Below are 26,749 nucleotides of genomic sequence, written 5' to 3'. Positions count from 1 at the left end.
TTTTAATCTTGTAAGAATTGCCTTGAACATAGTAACTGCTAAATATGCCAGATTTTACTATTTTTATTGATATTATATGGTCTTATCTTATGACTTCTGAATTACATGTATGAATTTGGGATACTTTTTAATCTCCTCAAACTAGAGTTGTCTCAACTGCAAAACTGAGAAAATACTGAAGGAGATCTGGCTACTTCACATAGATTTTAGAAGTTATAAAATAATATGATCTTTGCCATTTATATTCAAATTAGTTGCATTTATATTCAAATTAATTGCCTTTCTCTATAAACAAACTTCCTATTTTCAATCACTGTTAATGTGTCTCCCCAAGCATTAAGATTATGATAATTTATACTCATAGTTTTAACTGCATAGTGTTCATCTTCCAAACTGAAATATTTTCTAAATAGAGTTTCCTTTACAATCTCTCTCTCTACTCAATTACCACGTTCAGGTTGAAGTGGCATGTATTCACCGTATTTTTTTATTTTTTGTATTTTGATGCTTCGATTTCTTGGATTATCCCTCCCAGAGTTAGCTAAGCCAGGTGGCACAGTGGTAAAGAAATTGCCTGCCAATGCAGGAGATGCAAGAGATGTGGGTTCCATCCCTGGATTGGGAAGATCCCCTGGAGCTGGAGATGACAACTCACTCCAGTATTTCGTGCCTGGAAAATTCCATGGACAGAGGAGCCTGGTGGGCTACTGTCCACGGGGTTGCAAAGAGTAGGACAAAACTGAGCACACGAAGATTGCAACCAACTCAACTAGGAGAGCCCCTTTCATATGCAAAACAGCCAATCCTGAGCCCTGACTTCAGCAGCCTTCTTCACTGGCTCTCATATTCCAGGCTACTCTCCACCTGCCGCAATTACCTCAGGGCCAAGTGCCAGGCCACTGAGAGAGTCCCTACAATCCAGAGCCTGTTGAAATGATACAAACTTGCCAATCTTAAATGCTGTTACCCTGCTTGATCAGTTCCTTTCCTGGTTCCCTCCTAAGTAGGCCTCTAGGCAAGGAGTGACCATCTCCTCCTGGATCTGTTTGTATAACAGACTATCTTTTCACTGACAATAGTCTCCTGATCTGTTGCCCTCACCATCTGTAAATGATAATAAAACCTCTATTTAAAAACACTATGCGTGCATGCATGCTAAGTGGCTTCAGTTGTGCCTGACTCTTTGCAACCCTATTGACTCTAGCCCGCCAGGCTCCTCTGTCCATGGGATTCTCCAGGCAAGAACACTGGAGTGGCTTGCCATGCCCTCCTCCAGGGGATCTTCCTGACCCAGGGATCAAACCTGTGTCTCTTTCTCCTACATTGGCAGGCAGAATTTTTTTTTTAAAACCACTAGAGCCACCTGGTAAGCCCTTAAAACAGTATAACCCTTCCAATTTATATTTTGATTGATCTTCCATAAATCTCTTTGTTCAAAATTCTTCCCTGGCTGACTTTCCATTGCCCTTAAGATGAAGTTCAACATCTGCAACATTCAGAGCCCTTAAACTATCTGGCCCTTACTACGTCTCTAACCTTATTTACAGGTGTCTTTCACTCCAGCTGTTCTGGTATTCTTCCATTTCCTTAAACATGTATGGTGCTTTATTATTGCCATCTTTCACACATAGTTTCTGATTGAACTATCTCTCTGTAACTACCGAATCCTATCTGCTTTTTTAAGATGTTGCAAAGACATTTTCTCCTCCATGAAACCTCCTGGGAGGCTTCCTTTTTCTGCTCTAATACAGAGCTTTCAAACTCCCCTCTGGAACTTATCATGGTTAGCAGCTCCTTGACATTCATGGAAGTAGGATTTGAGTTTTGACTATTTGTGATCAGCTTTTTGTTGTTATTTAGTCACTTCAGTCGTGTCTGACTCTTTGCGACCCCATGGGCAATAGCCTGCCGGGCTCCTCTGTCCATGAGATTTCCCAGGCAAGAATGCTGGAGTGGAATAATTTTCATTGCTAAATTTTGTTAAAGCATATTCATAACACTGTTAGTGTAGTGAGTGGGAATCAATCGCTTATCTGGTGGTAATAATCATTTTGTGATTACAATCTCAAGATGGCTTTTTGCTTTCAGACATACAGTGTGTAAAGCACCTTACAAGGAAGTATAATTCTAAAGACGCTGTGCTGTTGAGCTTTTTTTTTCTTGTGATCTGAGAAATCTCAAAGGTGCTGGGCTCTAACCTTGGCAAATGCCAATCATCTTGCAATAAAGTTATTTGGGTATTTGATTTACTTTCTCACAAGACTGTGATTCCTTAAGAATAAGGACAAGAAGATGCCATAATAAACATTTATGAGCCAATGATTTTAATTAATTTAGATGACATTTGGTAACCTCTGATTTAAATGACCTCTGAAGTTGACTTTAATCCAGGGATTCTATGACAATATTTGAAGTTTAAGTAAAAAAAAAAAGAGGGCTTCTAAAGGTTTTCAGAAAAACTTAGAAATGTGACTCTCTGAGAGTCTAACAGATACTCATTGTGTACAAGTTTTCTGATAGATTTAATAGTTTAAAAATGGAAAGGCAATGTTGATCCATTTACAGCCCCCTTCAATTCATTAAAAGAGATGAAAGTTAGTAAAATTTAAAAAGCACCATATAGATTTTTATTTTTCCTATGTAAAGTTTATAAAAAATTGATAGGCTTTCAAAAATGACAGCATCATGTATCTAGGGATTCACATCTCAATTTACCTGACCAATTAAGCTGGAGAACACAAAAACTCCAGAAAAGAAGTTCAACAGTTGAAAAACAATTTCAAATGAAGTTTGTGGTTCTGGAAGGCCCCCAATGGTAATCAAAGTTCGAACTGCCCAATAATAACATCTCAGATACCTGTGAAAAGAGAAGATATACATTTTGCTTTTTATTATAGCAGTAAAATGCCATTATGCTTGGGAATATATTGCTATAATAATAGATTTTAACACATTCCCTCGTAATTAAGATTTCCTATCTTTAAGCAGCATTAGCAACTACCATGTGTATTAATGTAAACTTCTCTTTTAAGGTAAACTTCTTGATAAATACTGTGAAATGACTAAACAAAGCCAAAGAAGGTGCCTATTAGTCATTCCACTTATTTCTCCCTGCAGAACAAGTCACCCTAGAGTTTAGTGGTATGAAGCGGCAACTATTTCACTAGGCTTGTGATGCTGTGGGTCAGATGTTTGTGGAAGACCCCCAAGATGGCTCATCTACTCCATGAGGAGTGAACCCTCAGGAGACTTGAATGCCAGGAGACAGCTGGGGGGACGTGATTGAGGCCAGAGTCCTGAGGCCGTGGTTCCAACTGTTGGCTGAGTTCTTCTGTCGTGCATGTCTGTTTGGAACACCCAGGTGGTCTCCTCTCACAGTCTGAGCTGGGATGGTTGCACCCGCTGGGGCTGGCTGTGTATTTTCATTCAGCCTGTGAGTGTGGCTAGCTTGAGCTTCCTTACAGCATGGAAGTCTTGGCGTAGATGGACTTCTTGCCTGGCTGGCTTCCCCTCGAGTGGTAGAAGCTCAGGCAGTAGCTTGTAAGGCTTCCTGTAACTCAGAAGCCCTATAATGTCTTAATCTCTTGCCACATATATTTGCCAAGCAAGTCTCTAAGACCAGCCAGATTAAAGGGAAGGGATATTTGAATCTACCTTTCAATGAGAGGAGCAGCGAAAAGTGTGAGGCTACCTTTAAACTACTTCGTAGTGACTAGTGAGGGATATCATAGATATCAAGGGGGTTTATGGAGATTGAAAAGACCTTTATAGTTTAGAACCAGCTGTTTTTTAACTGATGGAAGATAGAGCAGGTGGGTATATACCTCCTCTCTCTTCTACTCATATCTTACTATATGATTGAATATATAAACCATGACAGAGACAGAGAACTGAGTTCTATCTTAAAAGGGAAATTACTCTTGAGTGTAATAGCTAATTTATCTAGAAATTTAGTATTGAAGAAAACCAAGTATGCTCAGAAATATACTTTATAAAGATTCTGTACTAAACTTTAGCAATTGCAAATGGAGAGACAGATCATTATAGCCCAGATGGGAAGAAAATCTGGGACCAGGGCAACAAAAACAAATATGATAAAGATGAGGACAGAACATGTGAGATTCACTTGGCTATATGTGGCTAAGGGTTTCATGGAGTCCTGAGTGAGGTGGGAAGAGAAATTAGTATTACAACCCATTGTATATATATTATAATTTTGGTCCATAATTAGATACTGTTTATTGCTGTTTAGTCGTTAAGTTGTGTCCAATTCTCTGCAACCCCGTGGACTGTAGCCAGCCAGGCACCTCTGTCTATGGGGTTTCCCTGGCAGGAATATTAGAGTGGGTTGCCATTTTCTTCTCCAGGGGATCTTCCTGACCCAGGGATTAAACCCATGTCTCCTGCTGGCAGGTGGATTCTTTACCACTGAGCCCCCTGGGAAGCCCACACAATTAGGTGCCTATTTGGTATATTCCATATAGCTCTGATAACATGGTCTGGATCAGATATTTCCACTGAATCCTGGAAGAAAAATGTCCTATATATAGAGGCCATTTTCAGATATTGTTGCAGAGAGGCATTCAGATTCAGTGGGTTCCAGCCAGCTATCTTAGTTTCCAGAGTACACAGAAAAGCAGCACTGTAACTGAATCCTGCCCTGGTCAGTCCTTTATTTCTTATCTGGGTGTGCCATATAAACCTTTGCACTTTAAGTAAACGTGCATTTGTCTTTGAACAAGGATGGCCTTTTGTGTGTGTGTGTGAGAACAGGTTATAATTTTCAGATCTTCAAACAGTAAGAAGTTGAGGTTTACAAAGAATCAAACTGCAGTTAAAGTCAGTATTCAAATAAAAACAGATCTAGAGAGAAATCACTTGTTTTGAAATTCAATACCTTTTGAAGGACATGAGTCTTGTTGTTTGTTTTATTTGGTACATACAAGAACGGACAAATAATTAACTCTTTGGTAGGATCTGAAACCACTGTGCCAAGAGAGTAGAGTATCACTAGTCGGCAAAATTTTTTCTAATAAGCTTCCTTGGACTTACAGATACTATAGTGAACTGGATGTCAGAGAGAACTGCCTTGCAGAAGTATGGAATTAATTTTATGGATTGCATTTAATTTTCAACTCCAGTTTATAATTTCTCATCACCTGACTTAGCATGATCACAAGTCCTGGGCCTGCGGCTCTCTGAATTAAGGAAATTTATTGACCCCAGCACAACCCACGAGTGGGACACGGACCAGATTCTCTCCCTACGTAGCCAATTCCAACTGTTGGGATTACTATGCCCTACAAAGTCCCTCTAGTATTGAGAGGAACAAACACAGGAATTGCTTTCTCTTACTTTCTTATTTACAGATGTTAGAAAATAACAAGTGTAAAATTTAGGCATTGATTTTCCAAATCTGAAGGGTCAGCCTTGAACCATTTTTTTCATGATGAAAAAGCCTGCAATGTTAATTGGAAGTTTTCTGTCCTGATGCTTTGTGGTTTACCTTGGAATTCTTTTCTCAGTCATGTCTTATATCCAGGCATGCACAACCAGAGGTAAGATTTGTAATTTAATTAGATGGCACCATATTGATCTTCCAGGATTAGCTTAATTAGTCAAGTGTGTCCACCTCTAATATTTACACCCTGGGCAGATAGATCTTTTCAAGGAGATTCTGTCTGGCTGATTTAATACGTGAGCTATCTTATAGGCTATATATATATATATATATATATATATATCCTCAAGTTAAAGCACTAAGGCAGAATTTGACATAAAACCATAAAAAATCATTTTGTATGAAAATAGAACTTCTTCCTCTGTGAAACAAATGCAACATGAAACTTCCCCCCAGCATTTTGTTTTGAAATATTTCAAACAAGCAGAAAAAACTGAAAGAATTTCACCCTTGTATTCACAGCATAGATGTTATTAATATTATGAACATTTTACTTTATCTTCTTTGTCACATGTTTCTCCACTTTCCATCCATCAACCCATCTTATTTTTGGGTGCATTTCAAAGTAATTTGCAGACAGACACTTCCTCCTAAATACAGTACTTCAGAATATATATGTGTGTGTATATATATATGTATGTATTACTACAGGTCTATACTGATATTTAAAAAAACTTGAACATACATTGAAAGCACAAATCTTAAGTATACCTTCTGACACTATTTGATGAATTCTGAGAAATCCATACATCTGTGTAATTCAGAAACCCATCAAGACAGAGGACATTTCCATCACTTCAGAAATTTCTCTCATTTCTTTTCCCCAGTTTCTGCCCCCAGGGGTGGCTGTTGTTTCAGATGAGCTTTGCCTGCTTTAGAATTTCACACAAATGAAATCACGCATGTGTACATGGTTGTGTAAGATGTCTTTCACTCTGAATAATGTTTTTGAGATTTAGCTGGGTTTTTGTGTGTTTATTCATTTTTACTGCTAAGCAATATCCCTTGCATGACTACAGTACAGTAAGTTTATCCATCTTTCTGTGGATGAAACCTAGACTGTTTCAAGCTTTTGGTTCTCATGAATAGACATTCTATGAATATACTTATATATGTTCTTTCATAGGCATATATTTTTAAGTTCTCTTGGGCAAATATTTAGGGTTGGAATTTTTGTTTTTAAGGTAGGTGCTATATTTAGTTGTAAAACAAACTGTCAGATTTTATCCCTCCAAACGTGTATGAGATTTCCATTGCTTTATATGTTTAACCCAAGAATATGAAGTTTTAAAAAATTTTAGCCAATGTGGTGGATGTGTAGTGGGACATGCAACTTTTAAAAGTACCCAATTCCATACTTTATGAGTGAACCTTTTAACTACCTCCACCTGTCTTAGTTCCAGTTCCGGGTTTCTGTAAATTTCTCTCTGAGGACACTGAATCTGGAGGAGAACGTTAGGAGTCTAGTCTCATTAGAAGATAAACTCCTCAACAGCAGGCATGACAAATAGGAGCTGAATAATATTTGTTAAACGCTGTGAAAGAATAAGTGGAAGGTCTTGCAAACCCAAGACTGAAGAACACGCGAGGCTGCATCTGTGATTATGTCCAGTAATCCCCATGCGGACTCCTCCCTGTCATGCCACCAGCTGCCTTTCATCTCCCTTCTGGTCTGCCGATCTGCTGTTCTGGAGTGGCTGTGATGCATTTGAGGGAGTCCAAATGTCTAGCGTAAAGACCACTCTTTCTTTCTTTTCCTGCTAGTGTCTGAACTGAAGTATCTAGGGGACCCTGACTTAATAACTTCATTTACCCTTGTCTCATCTTCCTCGTGTACAAAGGGAAGGGAGTAAGTTATCCCAAATTTCCTGAGCACTAAAGTATGGACATTCGACTCCTTCTTCACCCCATCTAGAGTTATGATTCCCATGACACACTTGCTTGCTCTTTTACTCGTTCATTTGATGATTTATGTGTCAGGGATTGAGGTTAGGGATTTGTTAAGAAATTTTTGCACATTGGGAAATTTGTATCAGAAAATAAATAAATTGAGGTATATATGGATAAAGGGAGACTGGGAATATTTCTGGATACCAAATAACTGGAGGAAGGAATGGCAAACCACTCCATTATTCTTGCCTGGAGAACCCCATGGACAGTATGAAAAGGCAAAAAGATATGACACCAGAAGATGAGCCCCCAGATTGGAAGGTGTCCAATATGCTATGGAGGAAGAGTGGGGGGAAATTACTAATAGCTCCAGAAAAAATGAAACAGCTGAGCCACGGTTGAAACGATGTTCAGTTGTGGATGTCTTGTGGTGAAAGTAAAGTCCGATGCTGTAAAGAGCATTGCCTAAGAACCCGAAATGTTGTAATTGGACATGGTCAAGCAAGAGATGACAAGAGTGAACACTGACATCTTAGGAATCAGTGAACTAAAAAGGACAGGAGTGGGCAAAGTTAATTCAGATGACAGAGATATCTACTACCGTGGGCAAGAATCCCTTAGAAGAAATGGAGTAGCCCTCATAGTCAACAAAAGAGTCCAAAATGCAGTACTTGGGTGCAACCTCAGAAACGACAGAAAGATGTTGGCTCATTTCCAAGGCAAACAATTAAACATCACTGTAATCCAAATCTATGCCCCAACCACAAATGCCAAAAAGCTGAAGTTGACTGATTTATGCAGACCAACAAGACCTAACACTAAAAAAGATGTCCTTCTCATCATAGAGGATTGAAATGCAAAACTAGGAAGTTTAGAAATACCTGGAGTAACAGGCAAATTTGGCCTTGGAGTACAAAATGAAGCAGGGCAAAGGCTAACAGTTTTGCCAAGAGAGCACATTGGTTATAGCAAATACCCTCTTCCAATAACACAAGAGATGACTCTACACAGAGATATCACCAAGTGGTCAATACCAAAACCAGATTGATTATATTCTTTGCAGCCAAAGGTGGAGAAGCTCTATACAGGCAGCAAAAATAAGACCGGGACCTGACTGTGGCTCAGATCATGAACTCCTTATTGCAAAATTTAGGCTTAAATTGCAGAAAGTAGGGAAAGCCACTAAGCCATTTAGGTATGACCTAAATCAAATATCTTATGATTATACAGTGGAGGTGATAAATAAATTTAAGGGATCAGATCTGGTAGACAGCATGTCTGAAGAACTACAGAGATTAATAACATAGTACAGGAGGCATTGATCAAAACCATCCCCGAGGAAAAGAAATGCAAGAATGCAAAGTGGTTGTCTGAGGAGGCTTTACAAATAGATGAGAAAAGAAGAGAAGCAAAAGGCAAGGGAGAAAGGCAAGATACACCCAACTGAATGCAGGGTTCCAGAGAATAGCAAGGAGAGATAAGAAAGCCTTCTGAAGTTAAAGTACAAAGAAATAGAGGAAAACAGTAGAATGGGAAGGACTAGAGATTTCTTCAAGAAAATTGGAGATATCTAGGGAACATTCTATGCAAGAATGGGCATGATAAAAGGCAGAAACAGTAAGGCCCTAGCAGAAGCAGAAGTGTTAAGAAGAGGTGGCAAGAAATACACAGAACTATATAAAAAAGGTCTTAATGACCTGGATAACCATGATGGTGTGATCACTTACCTAGAGCCAGACATCCTGGAGTGTGAAGTCAAGTGGGCCTTGGGAAGCATTACTACAAACAAAGCTAGTGGAGGTGATGGAATTCCAGCTGAGCTATTTAAAATTCTAAAAGACGATGCTGTTAAAGTGCTGCATTCAAATATGCAAGCAAATTGGGAAAACTCAGCATTGGTCATAGGACTGGAAAAGGTCAGTTTTCATTTTAATCCCAAAGAAGGGCAATGCCAAAGAATGTTCAAACTACTGTGTAATTGTGCTCATTCCACACGCTAGCAGGATAATGCTCAAAATCCTTCAAACTAGACTTCAACAGTACATGAACTGAGAACTTCCATGTGTACAAGCTGAGTTTAGAAAAAGCAGAGGAACCAGAGATCAAATTGCCAACATTCATTGGATCATAGAGAAAGTAAGGGAATCCCAGAAAAACATCTACTTCTGCTTTATTGATGATATGAAAGCCTTTGACTGTGTGGATCACAACAAACTGTAGAAAATCTTAATGAGCTGGGAGTACCAGACCACCTGACCTGCCTCTTGAGAAACATATGCAGGTCAGGAAGCAACAGTTAGAACTGGACATGGAACAACAGAGTAGTTCCAAACAGGGAAAGGAGTACGTCAAGGCTGTATTTTGTCCCCCTGCTTGTTTAACTTCTATGCAGAGTACATCACGTGAAATACCAGGTTGGAGGAATCACAAGCTGGAATCAAGATTGCCAGCAGAAATATCAACAACCTCAGATATGCAGATGATACTTCTCTAATGGCAGAAAATGAAGAGGAACTAAAGAATATCTTGATGAGGATGAAGGCGAGTGAAAAAACTGGCTTAAAGATCATGGTGTCTGGTCCCATCACTTCCTGGTAAATAAAAGGGAAAAAAGTGGAAATGGTGACAAATTTTATCTTCTTGGGCACCAATGTCACTGTGAATGGTGACTGCAGCATGAAATTAAAACATACGTGCTCCTTGGAAGGAAAGCTATGACAAATCTTGACAGCATGTTAAAAAGCAGAGACATCATTTTGCTGACAAAGGTCCTTACAATTAAAGCTATGGTTTTTTCCAGTAGTTATGTACAGATGTGAGAGTTGGACCACAAAGAAGGCTGAGCACCGAAGAATTAATGCCCCTGAACTGTGGTGCTGGAGAAGACTCTTGAGAGTCCCTTGGACTGAAAGGAGATCCAACCAGTCCATCCTAAAGGAGATCAGTCCTAAATATTTTGCTCAAGTTCCAATACTTCGACCACCTGATGTGAAGTGCCAATTCATTGGAAAAGACCCCGATGCTGGGAAAGATTGAAGGCAGGAGAAGAAGGGGGAGACAGAGGATGAGATACTTGGATAACCTCCCTCCAATCAAACTCCAGGAGACAGTGAAGGATAGGGAAGCCTGGCGTGCTGCAGTCTATGTGGTCTGAGTTGGGCATGATTTAGGAACAGCAGCAGCTTATGTTCTGATTTTGAGCTAAGTAAGCCCTTTCCTGCTTTGTCATATTTCACAGTCAGATGAAGGCTGCCATGTACTTAGTATAAATGAAAATAACCTCTTGTCTTCTACTGAAATGAACAGACATTGTTATTTTGATGAAGATTAATAGAATAGTAATACATGCCTCTTATTTTAAATGTTCACAGTGCTTCACTTATACCCTACAGTTGCTGCATAATTCTAACTAGGACAAGGTTCACAAGTCCAGTGATCTCATAAGCAACCTCCAAATTATATGTCGTCAGGAGCCATCACAAGGGTTAACTAAAAAAAGGCTTCACGCTTTTGAGGTCAAAGAGTAATATGAAGTAAGAGAAGAGGCAGGTGCTGCTTTAAAACTGTGGGAAATGCAGGTGTATTAACAACTGCCCTTTACAAATTATTTATTATCATTTTATTTGCCTGTGCCGAGTCTCAGTTGGGGCATTTGGGATCTAGTTCCCCTACTAGGGGTCAAACCCAGGCCCCCTGCATTGGAGTGCAGAGTCTTAGCCACTAGGTAAACTCTGGGAGATGGCGAGGGACAGGGAGGCCTGGCATGCTGCAGACCATGGGGTCGTAAAGAGTCGGACGCAACTGGGCGACTAAACGATAACAAGAACAATTATTTATACATAATATATATATACACATATACGTATATATATATATAAAAATAAAACAGCACACACACATTTGCTACTTTTAAAGGCATTTTCTTGGTAAGGATGTGTCCCTGACACTTGGTAAGAGGATTATTGGGCTTCCCTGGTGGCTCAGCTGGTAAAGAATCCGCCTACAATGCGGGAGACCTGGGTTCGATCCCTGGATTGGGAAGATCCCCTGAGAAGGGAAAGGCTACCCACTCCAGTATTCTGGCCTGGAGAATTCCATGGACTGTATAGTCCATGGGGTTGCAAAGAGTTGGATATGGCTGAGCGGCTTTCACTTTCACTTTCAAGAGGATTATTAGAGCTTTGGTTTTGGGTGAGAACCCTCCTGTCTAAAGGAGCAGAGAATGCAGGCTGTTTGGTAGTAATGCTGAAAAATTATCAAAACTTGCTCCTTGGGCTAGAAAATGACCACTTTTTTATAATCTATCATGAATGATTAAGAAGAATGAGTGGCTTCTTTTTCCAAAGAGAAAATGCAGATGGCCTATCAGATCAGATCAGTCGCTCAGTCGTGTCCGACTCTTTGCGACCCCATGAATCGCAGCACGCCAGGCCTCCCTGTCCATCACCAACTCCCGGAGTTCACTGAGACTCACGTCCATCGAGTCAGTGATGCCATCCAGCCATCTCATCCTCTGGCGTCCCCTTCTCCTCCTGCCCCCAATCCCTCCCAACATCAGAGTCTTTTCCAATGAGTCAACTCTTCGCATGAGGTGGCCAAAGTACTGGAGTTTCAGCTTTAGCATCATTCCTTCCAAAGAAATCCTAGGGCTGATCTTCTTCAGAATGGACTGGTTGGATCTCCTTGCAGTCCAAGGGACTCTCAAGAATCTTCTCCAACACCACAGTTCAAAAGCATCAATTCTTTGGCGCTCAGCCTTCTTCACAGTCCAACTCTCACATCCATACATGACCACAGGAAAAACCATAGCCTTGACTAGCCGGACCTTTGTTGGCAAAGTAATGTCTCTGCTTTTGAGGATGGCCTATAGACACATGAAAAGATGCTCAACATTGCTAACCATCAGGGAAATGTAAATCAAAATCACAATGAGATATCACCTCATACATCTTAGAATTTCTATCATCAAAAAGAACAAAAATAACAAATGTTGGCAAGGATGTGGAGAAAAGGAAACCTTTGTACACTATTGGTAGTAATGTAAATTGGTATAGCTGCTATGGAAAATAGTACAGAGGTGTCTCAAAAAAACTAAAAATAGAACTATCATATGACCCAGCAATTCCATTCCTGGGTATATATCCAAAAAACCCACTAATCTGAGATGCACCCCAATGTTTATAGCAGTGTTGTTTACAATTGTCAAGATATGGAAGCAACCTAAGTGTCCGTTAATAGATGATTGGTTAAAGAAGACGGACACATCTTTTCCGTACAGACACGGTGGAATACCACCCAGCTATGACAAAGAAAGAAATCCTGCCATTTGCAGCAGCATGGGTACACTTGGAGGGTGTTATACTAAGTGAAATGGATCAAAGGCAAATACTGTATGATATCATTTCTATGAGGAATTGAAAAAAATACAACAAACTAGTGAATATAACAAAAAAGAAGCAGACTCACAGACATAGAGGACAAACTAGGGGTTTCCAGTGGAGTGAGGGAGGGAAGGAGGGGCAATGTGGGGACAGGGAATTGAGAAGTACAAGCTATTACGTATAAAATAAGCATAAGAATATATTGTACAATGTGGGGAATATAGTCAATATTTTACAATAACTATAAATGGAGCACAACCTTTAAAAATTATGACTCACTGTATTGTACATCTATAACTTACATAATATTGTACAGCAACTATAACAATAAAAATTTTTGTAAAAGGATGAGTAGCTTCTAATTCTTTGGTACAAGGTTCCATTTGCATCTCCTAATACAAGCTTATTAATGAGGTTCTCAAATCTTTTATCTTTACTGTCTTTGGTGCTCGATCGGTTAATAGTTGTGTGTTGATGTCTCAGACTTTGATGGTGTGTTTGCCAGTTTCTCTTCCTTCTAGTAATTTTTGCTCTGCAAGTTTCTTTGACTCACTGTAACTATTTTGCATTAGGTGCATTACACATTTAGAACTGGGAAATACTGATGGTGAATCGAAACTATTACCATTATATGGTGACTTAATTTTTCCCTAAAATAATTTTTGTTTCGAAGTCTATTTTGACTGATATAGTTTGATAATCTCTTTCAGCTGGTGAATTTAGTCCATACTAACTTATTCTGCTTACTGATATATTTTATCAGTAAGAATTGATGCTTTTGAACTGTGGTGTTGGAGAAGACTCTTGAGGGAGTCCCTGGACTGCAAGGAGATCCAACCAGTCCATCCTAAAGGAGATCAGTCCTGGGTGTTCTTTGGAAGGAATGATGCTAAAGCTGAAACTCCAGTACTTTGGCCACCTCATGCGAAGAGTTGACTCATTGGAAAAGACTCTGATGCTGGGAGTGATTGGGGGCAGGAGGAGAAGGGGACGACAGAGGATGAGATGGCTGGGTGGCATCACCGACTCGATGGACGTGAGTCTGAGTAGACTCTGGGAGTTGGTGATGGACAGGGAGGCCTGGCATGCTGCAATTCATGGACTTGCAAAGAGTCGGACACGACTGAGCGACTGAACTGAACTGAACTAATATATTTTAAATTGTTTTAGCATCTCACCATTTTTTTTTCTTCTAATGATTAAGAATTTATCCTCTCTATTTCTATTCTTTACTGATAATCTTACCACTCAACTCCAGCTTCAGGACACATAATTTTTTTTTAGATTTCAGAGATTCCTTTTACTTTCTAAAGAATTTAGCAATCGTTGGGAACTGTTGTAATATGTTATATAGAAATGTGTCTTATAACAAGTAATTACAATACCTAATACAACAAACATTTCAAGTAGGTTATCTTCTTGTATTTTAGTGAGAGGGCATTTTGAATATCTGGTCTACACTATAGCTGGAATTAGATGTCTAAAATATTAGCACACTTTAGCTTTAGCTTCTTATGGGTCAAAGCTGAGGTTTCTTTCTTCTTATTATAATAATATAAATTTAATTGCTCCTTCCTTTTTTCTTTCCTTTCTCTCTCTTTCATACACTCAGTATATGTTAGGTATTTAAAGAAGGCGAGAAGGAAGAGAAAGACTGAAGAAACTCCCTTCTTGTCTTCTCTAAGACCTGCATATACTAAGCGTGTGCTGTATACTTAATATTCTAAGCACTGAGAGCAAGACATATTCTCTAAAAATGCTGCAGAGAGGCATCCAGGGATGAAGAGAGAAATAGCTCTCCTCTTTCTAGACGGCAGAAAATTTTCTAATTTGAGTAAAACAGTAATCAGACTCATGCATCTGATGATATTGAATTATATACTTCTAGACAATATTTTGGAGAAGGCAATGGCACCCCACTCCAGTACTCTTGCCTGGAAAATCCCATGGACAGAGGAGCCTGGTAGGCTGCAGTCCATGCTAAGGTTCAGACATGACTGAGTGGCTTCACTTTCACTTTTCACTTTCATGCATTGGAGAAGGAAATGGCAACTGACCCCAGTGTTCTTGCCTGGAGAATCCCAGGGATGGGGGAGCCTGGTGGGCTGCCTTCTATGGGGTTGCACAGAGTCAGACACGACTAAAGCGACTTAGCAGCAGCAGCAGCAGCAGACAATATTTAATATAGTTGGTATCTTAATCAGTTTTCTATATAGTTATATTAAGCTGAATGCATATGTAGTTTCTAAAGGAAATTACTTACAGATTTGGTTATAAACTTTCTTCTGTTGCTGTGTGTGTGTGTGTAGTTTCCCAGTCAGTGGGCCCTATGACTTTAAATTTTTAAAATTAGTTCTGGCTAAAAGTTCAAAAAATGTTGTTACCATCCCTCATTCAGATCCTGCTCACTCTAGCTGGTGTGTAATTCCGTGAGTTATCTTTCCTCCCTCCTGTAATTGCTTTCCTTCCCAAGGCTGCTGTGAGTTGCCCTTCAAAATCATGCTGGGACCCGCTATTTTCCAGTAAGGACATTGCCTTACAGTATGCTCAAACTCATTTCACTGGAGCAGAAAGTCAGTGGCGGCCACTTTATGCCAGGCCTTTATATCTACCAAAAATTTCACTATTAAATAACTCAGCTGCCATTATTGAGTTGTGATTCTACTGCACCAAAATTTTCAGATAATCTCTTTTAATCTCGGAGTACATGCACGTCTAATTATCAAGTTTAGTTTATGATCCTTGTTTAAACTTTATCCTAAGTTTAGTTTATGATCTGTAAGCGTTTAATTGAGTTAGTGGTTATAGCTGACTCATAACCCATAAAACCCTTCAGTGGTAAACTAATTAGTCATTGCACCTGCCTTCCAAATAATCAACATTGTTCATTACTAACATTGGCGTTGGAGTTATTAAAAGTTACTTTACCACTCCGTTATCTATAGCAGAGGCTTCCCAACTTCTCTGATCTTGATCCAGAGTAAGAAATGAATTTTACAGGTCAACTCAGGACACACACACACACACACACCCACACACACACACAAGCACACGCACACACACACACAGATGCGCACATGCACGCGCACACACACACACACACACACGGACGTGAATGCACACACATGCACACACACAGATGCACACACACACACGCACACACAACACACCCCTACTAGGAATGACAGCCTATTTTCTACTCTGTCATCCTCTATTCTACCCTCTCTCACTCAAAAGCATACTGACTTCCTACAGAGTTTTTACTGTCCACTAATGGACTGTGCTTTACAGTTTCAAAAACACTGGCTTAGGAAAACTCCCACTGGAACAGAAGTTAAGAAGAGTCAGTAAAAGTTTCCTTCAAAAGGAACGCTTACCCTGCACGCAGACGTAGAGAACAGACTTGTGAACACGGGAGGGAAGGAGAGGGCGGGGTGAACTGAGCGCAGGAGTGAGATATACACGTCACTATGCGCGCAGTAGACGCTCCTAGCTCCTGGGAGGCGGCTGTGGCACAGAGGCGCTCAGCCTGGTGCTCTGTGATGACCTAGGGGTGGGGATGAGGCTGGACAGGGGAGGTTCAAGAGGGAGGGGTTAGATGTACACTCGTGGCTGATCCACACTGCTGTACAGCAGAGCCGACCCAACATTGTAAAGCAATCATCCGCCAATCAAAAATAAATAAAAAAATAAAAAAAATAAAACTCACTTGTTTCCCTCACCATCATACACCCATCTGGTACTTCCAATTCCTTCATAGTTTGAAGCCCAATAATACATACAAGCATTAATGTGCAGCGTAAACAGCAAGTATCCAGTTGTTCGAATTACTCTGTCAATGAGAAGAAGTGCAAAGTGAGGCTTTGTGTTGTTTCTGGAATACAGCCTATTTTAACATTTTATTTTTCTTAAAGTCTCTGCTGAATCTCCTTGCTTTAAATTTGTGAACTGTTAGCTCTCATTAGTACAGTATAAAATGATGCTGCCATCACAGGTTTTCAGGCTTCAGTCTCTTGACTGGGACTGACAGAGTGGAAAAAAAAACTCTTCTCTTCTCACAGATGGCATTAGTCAGTTCCCTGAAAGACATGTCTCCAGGGTCACCTCTCCAGTCTGAGTTCCATAAAATACACCATGCTGATTTCACTGGGTATCTCAGAAAAGCTCATGGGACTTCATGCTACAGTTGACTGACTAGAGGTCTCTGGGCAAGTTAAGTTCAGAACAGCGAATGAATGAAAATTCAGATTGGAATGAATTGTCAGGAGAGAGATGCAAAGTCAGCTTGGAAAAACACATTTCTCTTACCTTGTTCTGAGGGAAGCAGGTAATATGCCCTCTTTTTTTTTTGTCAGGTATTCTTCTAAATCTAAGTTTCATACTTTCATCTCACTTTGAAGTGTTCAGATCTGTTTTAGAACATAACCCAATATTCTACATAGCCCCAAATCTGAGATTATTCCTTACTCTCTTGCAGGGAGGCCATATTCGTCCCCAATTCTGTCTAAAATGTCATAGCACTGCGCTCTCTCCCAGCCCCAAAGTACACTGAGTTATACTTTACCTGTAAATGTACGCCTTGTTCATTATAGACTCGAGGTGATGGTTAAACTCAAAAAATGAAGAGTACTGTGTAGGAAACAAGCAAAGGAATCCAAAAGTGTGTTAGTCTTAAATACATCTCTTACATTTAAATAAAACAATATGAAATAGACTTTATTTGCTACTGAAAATAATTATATTCATGTCTTAAACAAAAACTGAGATCTGTTTAGTGGTGTTTTCCTCTGGGCAGTGCATTTTAGCAAGGTGCCAAACTTATAGAGCTTCTCGCTTTTTTTTCATTTCTACTCTCTAGTTATGTCTTATTTGTAATGCTTTTAGAAAATCAAGCTTAAAAACATTTCTTTCCTTTTTTCTTTTTAAAGCATATAGTGGAACTTTGTTTCACAATAATTAAAAATCACACCTCCCTTCAAAATATAGGTAAAATAGGAGAAGAATAATAAAATACATTCAAGTCACAAACAGGTGTTAAGTCCTGGTGCTCAACACTGGCATTACATATAAGCAAGCTGCATTAAATGTGTATTTATTTCAACAAAATTTAAAGTCCAGTAACTGTTAGCATTGTTTTCTATTCTTGACGCTGTTCAAAGATACAGTGGGTTTAGATGCGTCTGAACAGTTGCAATTTGCCTCAAGGTTTTCTTGTGCTTACACCCACTTCCATCTCAGCAGATACTCCCTACATGCATCCCCTACTTTCTCTTTTAATTTATAGGCTGTAAAATGCAAGAGCATGAAATCCAGAGCTGAACACCAATCTCTTCTCTTCCATTTATTAACTGTGTGACCTTGGAAAAGTCACTTAATATTTCTGTATTTTACTTTCCTCATCTGTAAAATGAGGACATCAGAGAACATGACTCCAAAAGAGGCTGCATGCTTACATGACTTCATGCATTTAATCATATAATATGCTTAGACTCATAGGACCTTACAGATTGGAAGGGCTATGAGAGGTTATTAAGTTCAAAGAGTATTTGGTTCAAAATTTCATCCAATGCAGGTATGACTGTAACAGAACATTTGGGAACTAGAAAACAGGTGTAATAGCAATGACTACTAATCTCGGAATATGCACAAACGATTTGTTTTTCTAGAATTCCTGAGTAGGAAACATCCATTCAGCACTCAGATTAAGATAATTTCCATTTGTGGTAACTTGTTTACTGTGCTCTTGATAGAAGCTTGCACAAAGACACATTTTAAAGTTTTGCTTAAGTGTTCACTGTAGAGAAAATTCATATTCTTAATTTGTTTTTTCATATATACTTTGGGGGTAGACAAATGATATTTTCTCTAGAGAACTGCACACTAAAATGACACGCTTCTGTGGAAATGGCTGGACTGTGGGGCTATGATAAGAAGATTAATGCTGACTTTCAGGACTTCCTAGATTTTAAAAACCTACTACAGATAGTGAGCTTTTGGACACCATAGGGATGCAAAGATGGGGTGTGAAGAGCTAGCATTTTATAAGATTTTATTATGATACAAAACTCCCCAATCCATAGGAACCAGAGACTCTCTAAAAGTTGCTCATCTGAGAAGTGGGCTCCTGAAATGTCCATTTGACACTAGAAAATTGATGATGGATGGCCAGCCCACCAAGCTGCCAGGAATGTTAAATTCTACTCAGTCTAGACCCACACCCTGTGGTCAAAACAGAAGTCCCTAGAGTAGTCTTGAGTGTGTGAGACTATAGAGTAACATCCCTCTTGATGTGGAAAAGTCATGAATGTGGAAAGAGAGCCTTTCAGCCTGAAGTTCACTTGCTCATCTGATGATAGTAAAGACTTTGGAGTCAAAAAATGTGTGATAGACTCCAGATACTGCCACTCACCAGCTGCGTGTCTGGACAGATTTTTTTAACCCTGCTTATTCTCATTTTCATCTCCAGAAAGAGCTTGTTTGGAGGAATAAATGAGACAATGAATAAAAGTTCAACAAAGTGTGTAGCACCGAGCATGGATCCAGCAAGCAGCAGTTACTGCTGCGTCAGGATCCACTCGAGTCTCCAGGTTATGCCATCTTGTCTTCCCAAAGTGTCAAAGAGATAATCGCATAAAACTGAAAGAATCTGTGGTATTCCTTTTAAGAAGGCTGTCTTTGGGAATGCAAGCTACTATTGCTACTATTAAAGATTTCTACAAAATTCCACATGCTGACTCTCCTCATTTTAGGTGCCTGATAAAGCTATGAGTTATAAAATATTTATATCTTAGAATCTTTATCAATAGGTAATTTATTAATACAGTTCAAGAACAGTAAGAAATGAATACCTTCAAAGTCTTTTCTTCTATTCTGCCCCCGTGCCTGCCTGCTAAGTCATTTCAGTATTGTTCAACTCTTTGTGGCCCTGTGGACTGCAGCCCGCCAGGCTCCTCTGTCTGTGAGATTCTCCAGGCAGGAACACTGGAGTGGGCTTCTGTGCCGTCTTCCAGGAGATCTTCCTGACCCAGGGATTGAACCCGAGTCTCTTATGTCTCCTGCACTGGCAGGTGGATTCTTTACCGCGAGGAAAGGAAGCCCCATTCCTGCCCCTATGCATCCTGATTTCCTCTCCAGCCTCAGTTAACCATTTTTATTGGATTTTTTTTTGGTAGTTGTCCACTGTTTACATAATACAGAAACATAGAATATATTCTCTTTCTGTTGCAAGACTTAACATTGTTCTATAAACTGTTTTGTAACTAACATTTTTTCCTTAACTTTGTTGTTTTATCTTGGAGGTTGTTCTCTACCAGTTCACAGAAAACTCCCTCTTTATTTTTACATTACAAAGTCTTCTACTGTATAGAGGTACTGCGATTTAACTAGTTCCGTCTCAATGAACATTTGAGCTCTAACTATATAAATACTTTTGTTATGCAAAAGTGTTTGCATTTTTCTATAATTGTAGAATTTTACATGAGTAAGATAGCTTAGCGGTCATCTCATCTGACACCCTCATTTTAAACCCAGTGTTCCAAGCATTCAGTGACTATGTAATAAAAAGTGACAAGTGGAAAAGAATAGATTTATAAAATATTCATTCATAATTATAGCTGTATTTAGAAACACAAAAGCATTCCTATTTTAAAAATACCTGTTATGAGGTACAGACTCAAAACAACCAAGAGCAAGCGACTTCTATCAGTAGAAATAATGATGTTTTCCCTTCATTCAGTTTTTAAAATTTATAGCATTGATGAGGGCAGAAAAAGGGAGGACAGTTTTTTGGAAACAATTGGGATATTTTAAATTACTTGAAGATTTCCATTATTAGAAGAAGAAGACAATTAAATATAGTAATCTTACCTTTAGCATCCTATTTGTCCTAAATATTGGATTAAACCCAAAGACGAGGTAGAAAACATCAAAGGGCATTATTGATGCCATATCCAGCTGTTGGAAGAACATACTCATAATTATGATGTGATTACATAAGGTTTTGTACATAAATGGACATAACAGTGTATGTGAAAGTTAACTAGTCACTGTGAATTATTTGCTGTTTAATATAAAATTGTTTTCAGTTAGATATGCATGGTGTCACTGAAATGTAGATCAACACCACGAAAACAAGAGCACTGTTTCATAGCTTCTGGCCAATGAATTTCATTGTCAGCTTCATGCATCTGATCTTGCTAAGCTTAGGTGTTGCATTTGTCTGGAATTTTGTTGAGCTGTCACATGTATTTCAGAGATGGCATGGTTGCTACTGTTAGAATATATTTTAATAGTATTTTGAACTTGGGGTTTTTGGACTGAAGCTCAAGCTCATTATTGATTTTATTTGAAACAACTGGACATTCATTGCAGTGATAGATTTTTATATTTCAACCAGTTCTCCAGTGGTCAGGCTGATTATATTGTTGGTGGTACATCCAGATGCTTCAGTTCTTTCTACTGCTCTCTACTTTGGATCATATTGTTAACAACGAACAGCAGGGAGCATATCTGTCACAGACTGTACAGGCTAACAGAGATGAGAGGAAAGAAATCAGTTCCATTTGCAATTAATTATCAGTTCTGATGGGAGAAGGTATTGAAAGTACCATTATAGCTAAAAACATATTTTAAATATGTGATGTATTTAAATTATTCTGGCTTTATATTACCTTGGTAATTGTGAAATGACAGCATCATATTTGCATACTTTCTTGATTTCAATGATAACAATAAAAATTTTTATGTAAGATAATGATTCATTTTCATTCATCTTTATGTTATCTTGAAAAATAGGGTACATTAAAGAAACATTTAATTTATTTAAGATAATTAAGAGCAGTTAAGAATTTTCTGTAAGGCCATACATATGAAATGAAAAGTTAAAGTAATTAATTGTGTACTAGAATTTCAAAGCCTAGTGATATTGGAAAGAAATGGGACTGTCAGTTTGAATCAACCAGATTGGTTACCATAAACAAATGATTTACTAGAAGTATTGGCTTAAAAATGCATAATGTCATCAAACCTTATTGATTTTATCCTACAGATACTGGGCCTCCTGACAAGTTGAGAGGTGTACATAGAGTTACTATAATAATGTCTTATAAATGAGGAAGCAGGAGCATGGAATCGCTGATTTGTCTAGTGCTATTTCAACATCCAATTGCTTGAAGGCCCATTTGACTTTTCCATGCAGACAGTCAATAAGTTGTGCTTGATATTAACATATTGTCATGGATTTGTGTAGATAGAGATGATTTATTTCTCACTGAATTGTAGAAAATCGAATTAATGACCAACACTCTACTCTGTACAAGGAACTTTGCAAAGCACATTGGAGTTAAGATACTGTTTCTGTCCACAAGAAATTAACAGTCAATGATAGCATAACCAAGCACAAAAATAGGTATAACACAATGCCATAAGACATGTATTATATGTCCACCTGCAATGCAGGAGACCCCGGTTTGATTCCTCTGTCAGGGAGATCAGCTGGAGAAGGGATAGGCTACCCACTCCAGTATTCTTGGGCTTCCCTGGTAGCTCAGCTGGTAAAGAATCTGGCTGCAATGTCGGAGACCTGGGTTGATCCCTGGGTTGGGAAGATCCCCTGGAGAAGGGAAAGGCTACCCACTCCAGTATTCTGGCCTGGAGAATTCCATGGACTGTATAGTCCATGGGGTCACAAAGAGTTGGACACGACTGATTGGCTTTCACTTCACATATGACCTGTGGGATGTGCTAAGGAAATTCAAAAGAAGTGACCTCAATTAAACGTGAAAGTTTACACTTAGAAACCCAAATTAAATATGTGAGTTTATTTGCATTTATTCAAATTCAAGAAAGTGATTAAGAGTTTGAAATAAGCTTTGTAGCACTTACAAAGAATGTTAGTTCTCTTTGTAGAGTTCATCAAAGCAGTTTAGATCTTTTATGACTATGTCTAAGTCTGTGGGAAATTTTTACATAGAAAATTAGTTGGAGATGAAAACAGATCGAAAGAAATTACAATCACCATAGATCGCCAACAGGGACAATCTGGCACCTAAACTTAGATCTGTGTATTTTACAAAGTTTGAGGCCACTGTAGTGTCCTTGAAATGGGAAGTTGGAGTTCAGTCATACAGATTGGGTAAGCTTGGATCACCCTCAACTCTCTGCCTAATTCTCAGAGTTAGATAAACAATAAAAGATAATAAACTACCTTGTAAATAATTATTCGAAGAGGCAGAGGAATCGGAAGTCATATTGCCAGCACTTGTTGGATCATGGAGAAAGCAAGGGAGTTTCAGAAAAACATCTATTTCTGCCTCATTGACTATGTTAAAACCTTTGGCTGTGTGGATCACAGCAAACTAGAAAATTCTTAAAGTGATAGGAGTATCAGACCACCTTACAGTCTGCTGAAAAACGTGTATATGGGTCAAGAAACAATGGTTAGAACTGGGCATGGAACAAATGACTAGTTCAAATTGGGAAAGGAGTACAACAAGGCTGTATATTGTCACCCTGCTTATTTAACTTACATGCAGTGTTTTTGTTTGGTTGCTAAGTCGTGACTGACTCTTTTGTGACCCCATGGACTGTAGCCTGCTCCTCTGCCCATGGGATTTCCCAGGCAAGAATACTTGAGTGGGTTGCCATTTTCTTCTCCAGGGGATCTTCCTGTCCCAGGGATTAAACCTGCGTCTCCTGCATTACAGGCAGATTCTTTACCACTGAACCACCAGGGAAGCCCATCATGTGAAATTCCAGGGTGGATGAATCACAAGTTAGAATCAAGATTGCAGGGAGAAATATCAACGACTTCAGATATGCAGATGATGCTACTCTAATGGCAGAAAGTGAAGAGGAACAAAAGAGCCTCTTGATGAGGATGAAAGAGAGTGAAAAAGCTGGCTTGAAACTCAACACTGAAAAAATGAAAATCATGGTGTCCAACTCCATCACTTCATGGTGAGTAGAAAGGGAAAGAATGGAAGAGTGACAGGTTTTATTTCCTTGGGCTCCAAAATCACTGCAGTGACCGAAGCCATGACACTCAAAGACGCTTGCTTCTTGGAAGGAAAGCTAAGACTAACCTAGACAGTGTATCAAAAAGCAGAGACATTACTTTGCCAAAGAAAGTCCATATAGTCAGAGCTATGATTTTTCTAGTAGTCACGTACTGATGTGAAAGTTGGACCATGAAGGCTGAGTGCCAAAGAGCTGATACTTTTTACCTGTGGTGTTGGAGAAGACTCCTCAGAGTCCCTTAGACTTCAAGGAGATCAAACAGTCCATTCTAAAGGAAAACCAGCACTGAATATTCATTGGAAGGATTGTTGCTTAATCTGAAGCTTCAGCATTTTGGCCACATGATGCGAAGAGCCAGCTCATTGGAAAAGACCCTGATTCTGGGAAAGATTGCAGGCAGGTGGAGAAGGGGAAGGCAGAGGATGAGATGGTTGGATGGCATCACTCACTCAATGGACATGAATTTGAGCAAATTCCTGGAGACAGTGAATAAGCATGGTGTGCTGCAGTCCATGTGGTTGCAGAGTCAGACATAACAGTGACTGAACAGCAACAACAACAGATAATTATTGGTGAAAAACTACATATGGGTGAAAAAATAATATTATACAATTATTTGAAAAAAAGAAGGTGCCATGTTATCTATATAATTGCTTCTTTTTTTTATTTGCTGTATGCCATTTGAACAATTTCTAGAGATTTTATCTTATTTAAAAGTTTTTATTTTGTATTGGAGTCTAGGTGATTAACAGTGTTGTGTGAATTTCAGGTGTACAGTAAAATGATTCAATTATACATATTCATGTATGCTGTTGTTTAGTCACTGGGTCATATCTGGCTCTTTTGTGATCCCATGGATTGTAACCTGCCATTTTGCTCTGTCCATGAGATTTTCCAGGTGAGAATCCTGGAGTGGGTTGCCATTTCCTTCTCCATGGGATTTTCTGACTCAGTGATCAAACCCGTGTCTCCTGCACTGGCTGGCAGATTGTTTACTGCTGAGTCACCAGGGAGACCCTGGTGTTGGATGTATACATGTATATTGTATACTGAAAAGCAAAGACGTTACTCTGCTGACAAAGGTCATATGGTCAAAGCTATGGTCTGCCCAGTGGTCACGTACGGTTGTGAGAACTGGACTGTGGAGAAGGTTGAGTGCCAAAGAATTGATGCCTTTGAACTGTGGTGCTGGAGAAGACTCTTGAGAGTCCCTTGGACTGCAAGGAGATCCAACCACTCAATCTTAAGGGAAATTAACCCTGAATATTCATTGGAAGGACTGATGCTGAAACTGAAGCTTCAGTTTTTTGGCCACCTGATGCAAGCAGCTGACTCATTGGAAAAGTCCTGATGCTGGGAAAGATTGAGGGCAGAAGTAGAAGAGGGCATCAGAAGATGAGAGGCTGGATGGCATGACTGATGCAATGGACATGAACTTGGGCAAACTTCGAGAGACGCAGCCTGGCATGCTGCAACCCATGGGGTCACAAAGAGTAGGACATGACTGTGCGACTGAACAGCAGCAGCAGTGTATACGTTTGTATATGTACACGTGTTAGTTGAGTAGTTGTGTCTGACTCTTCGGGACCCCATGGACCGTAGCCTCTGTCGATGGAATTCTTCAGGCAAGAATACTGGAGTGGTTGCCATTTCCTTCCTTCCTTCAGAGGATCTTCCTGCATTGCAGGCAGATTCTTTACTGTCTGAGCCACCAGAGAAGCCCATGTATATGTACATTCTTTTTCAAATTCTTTTTCCCATTTAAGTTATTGCAGAATATTGAGCAGAGTTCCCTGAGTTATTTCATACTGTATTTTATGTTATATGAACAAGAATGAAATAGGAGTAGAACCAATTTTGTTGACTTTTACATCATCTTGCTACATGAATTGGAGGCTAAAATTCTGTATGGACAGGACAAAAATACACTCCACATTCCTTTACTGACATTTAATAGGATTTAAATATGGCCACTCTGCTTTGTTTTGCTTAATAAAGACCCGTATTTTGAATTACACACTTGCACACACACGGAAGTATATTGTATAATTATTGAGAAGAAGAAACTCAGCCTAATACAACTTCATCTGTATAAACTTTGTTAAACAGGCTGCAGTTTTGAAAGGAGGCAGTTTTTTTTGGTAGAAATTTGTGGATGGACTTAAACTCAAAATGATATTGGATTTTGGAATTGTAAGTCACCTACCTGAAATTTTGTAGAATTCCTGTAGTGTCTTTTTAGTTCATTTGAATCCACCTGAAATACATTATAATTCATATTAATTTTATGCAATTTCATTAAATATATTCTCACTTAAAAATATTTATAACTCTTTCTATTAGGCCCTTCCAATTTCAGCCTATAAATATGCTTCCTCTTTACATACCTTAAATCAATAAACCTTCCTTGGCTTTGTTTTCTTTTTGTATTTTTTCTAATTATTTGCCACACTCAAGCTTCTTAGAGAGTTGCCTACCTTGTTTTGTTCTATGCCCTTCCCTCATATTTATTCCTCAATAAACGGTAATTTGATGGTGATTTGACTTTTGCTTACTTCTTCAATTTCACCAAGGCTACAGTTTTGAAAGCCACCAATGATCTCCTAATGAGCACACCCAGGGGGTCCTTTATAACACTATCATTCTTTTATGGTGGGGCTTCCCTGATAGCTCAGTTGGTAAAGAACCTGCCTGCAATGCAGGAGACCCCGGTTCGATTCCTGGGTTGGGATGATCCAATGGAGAAGGGAAAGGCTACGCACTCCAGTATTCTGGCCTGGAGAATTCCATGGACACAGTCCCTGGGGTTGCAAAGAGTTGGACAGGACTTAGCGACTTTCACTTTCACTTTTCTTTTATGGCATTCACTGTGTTTTGAAATCACACATACCTTTCGTTCCCATTTATTTAAAATCAGTCTACTCTGTGAATGATAATGTATTTCTGGACAGGGTTGATTTTGTTTAGCAACTGTGTATAACTAGTGACTATAAATATTAAA

General features: G+C 39.1%; 1 protein-coding gene across 1 annotated transcript in view; it reads right to left on the bottom strand.

Moving 5' to 3' along the window:
- CNGB3 (cyclic nucleotide gated channel beta 3) overlaps positions 1-26,749 on the bottom strand; it is a 190,438-nt gene that overhangs the window by 56,144 nt on the left and 107,545 nt on the right. Inside the window, exons 7-11 of the mRNA XM_010862156.1 lie at positions 25,955-26,005; positions 20,599-20,685; positions 17,297-17,361; positions 16,442-16,564; positions 2,716-2,857 (exon numbers count right to left, since the gene is read on the bottom strand). Of these exons, the coding sequence (XP_010860458.1) occupies positions 2,716-2,857; positions 16,442-16,564; positions 17,297-17,361; positions 20,599-20,685; positions 25,955-26,005 (468 nt within the window). The remainder of the gene's footprint in view (positions 1-2,715; positions 2,858-16,441; positions 16,565-17,296; positions 17,362-20,598; positions 20,686-25,954; positions 26,006-26,749) is intronic.

Source organism: Bison bison, unplaced genomic scaffold, assembly GCF_000754665.1.
Source record: "Bison bison bison isolate TAMUID 2011002044 unplaced genomic scaffold, Bison_UMD1.0 scf7180017858048, whole genome shotgun sequence".
NCBI classification, from domain to species: domain Eukaryota; kingdom Metazoa; phylum Chordata; class Mammalia; order Artiodactyla; family Bovidae; genus Bison; species Bison bison.
This window is presented reverse-complemented; position numbering and strand designations above follow the sequence as displayed.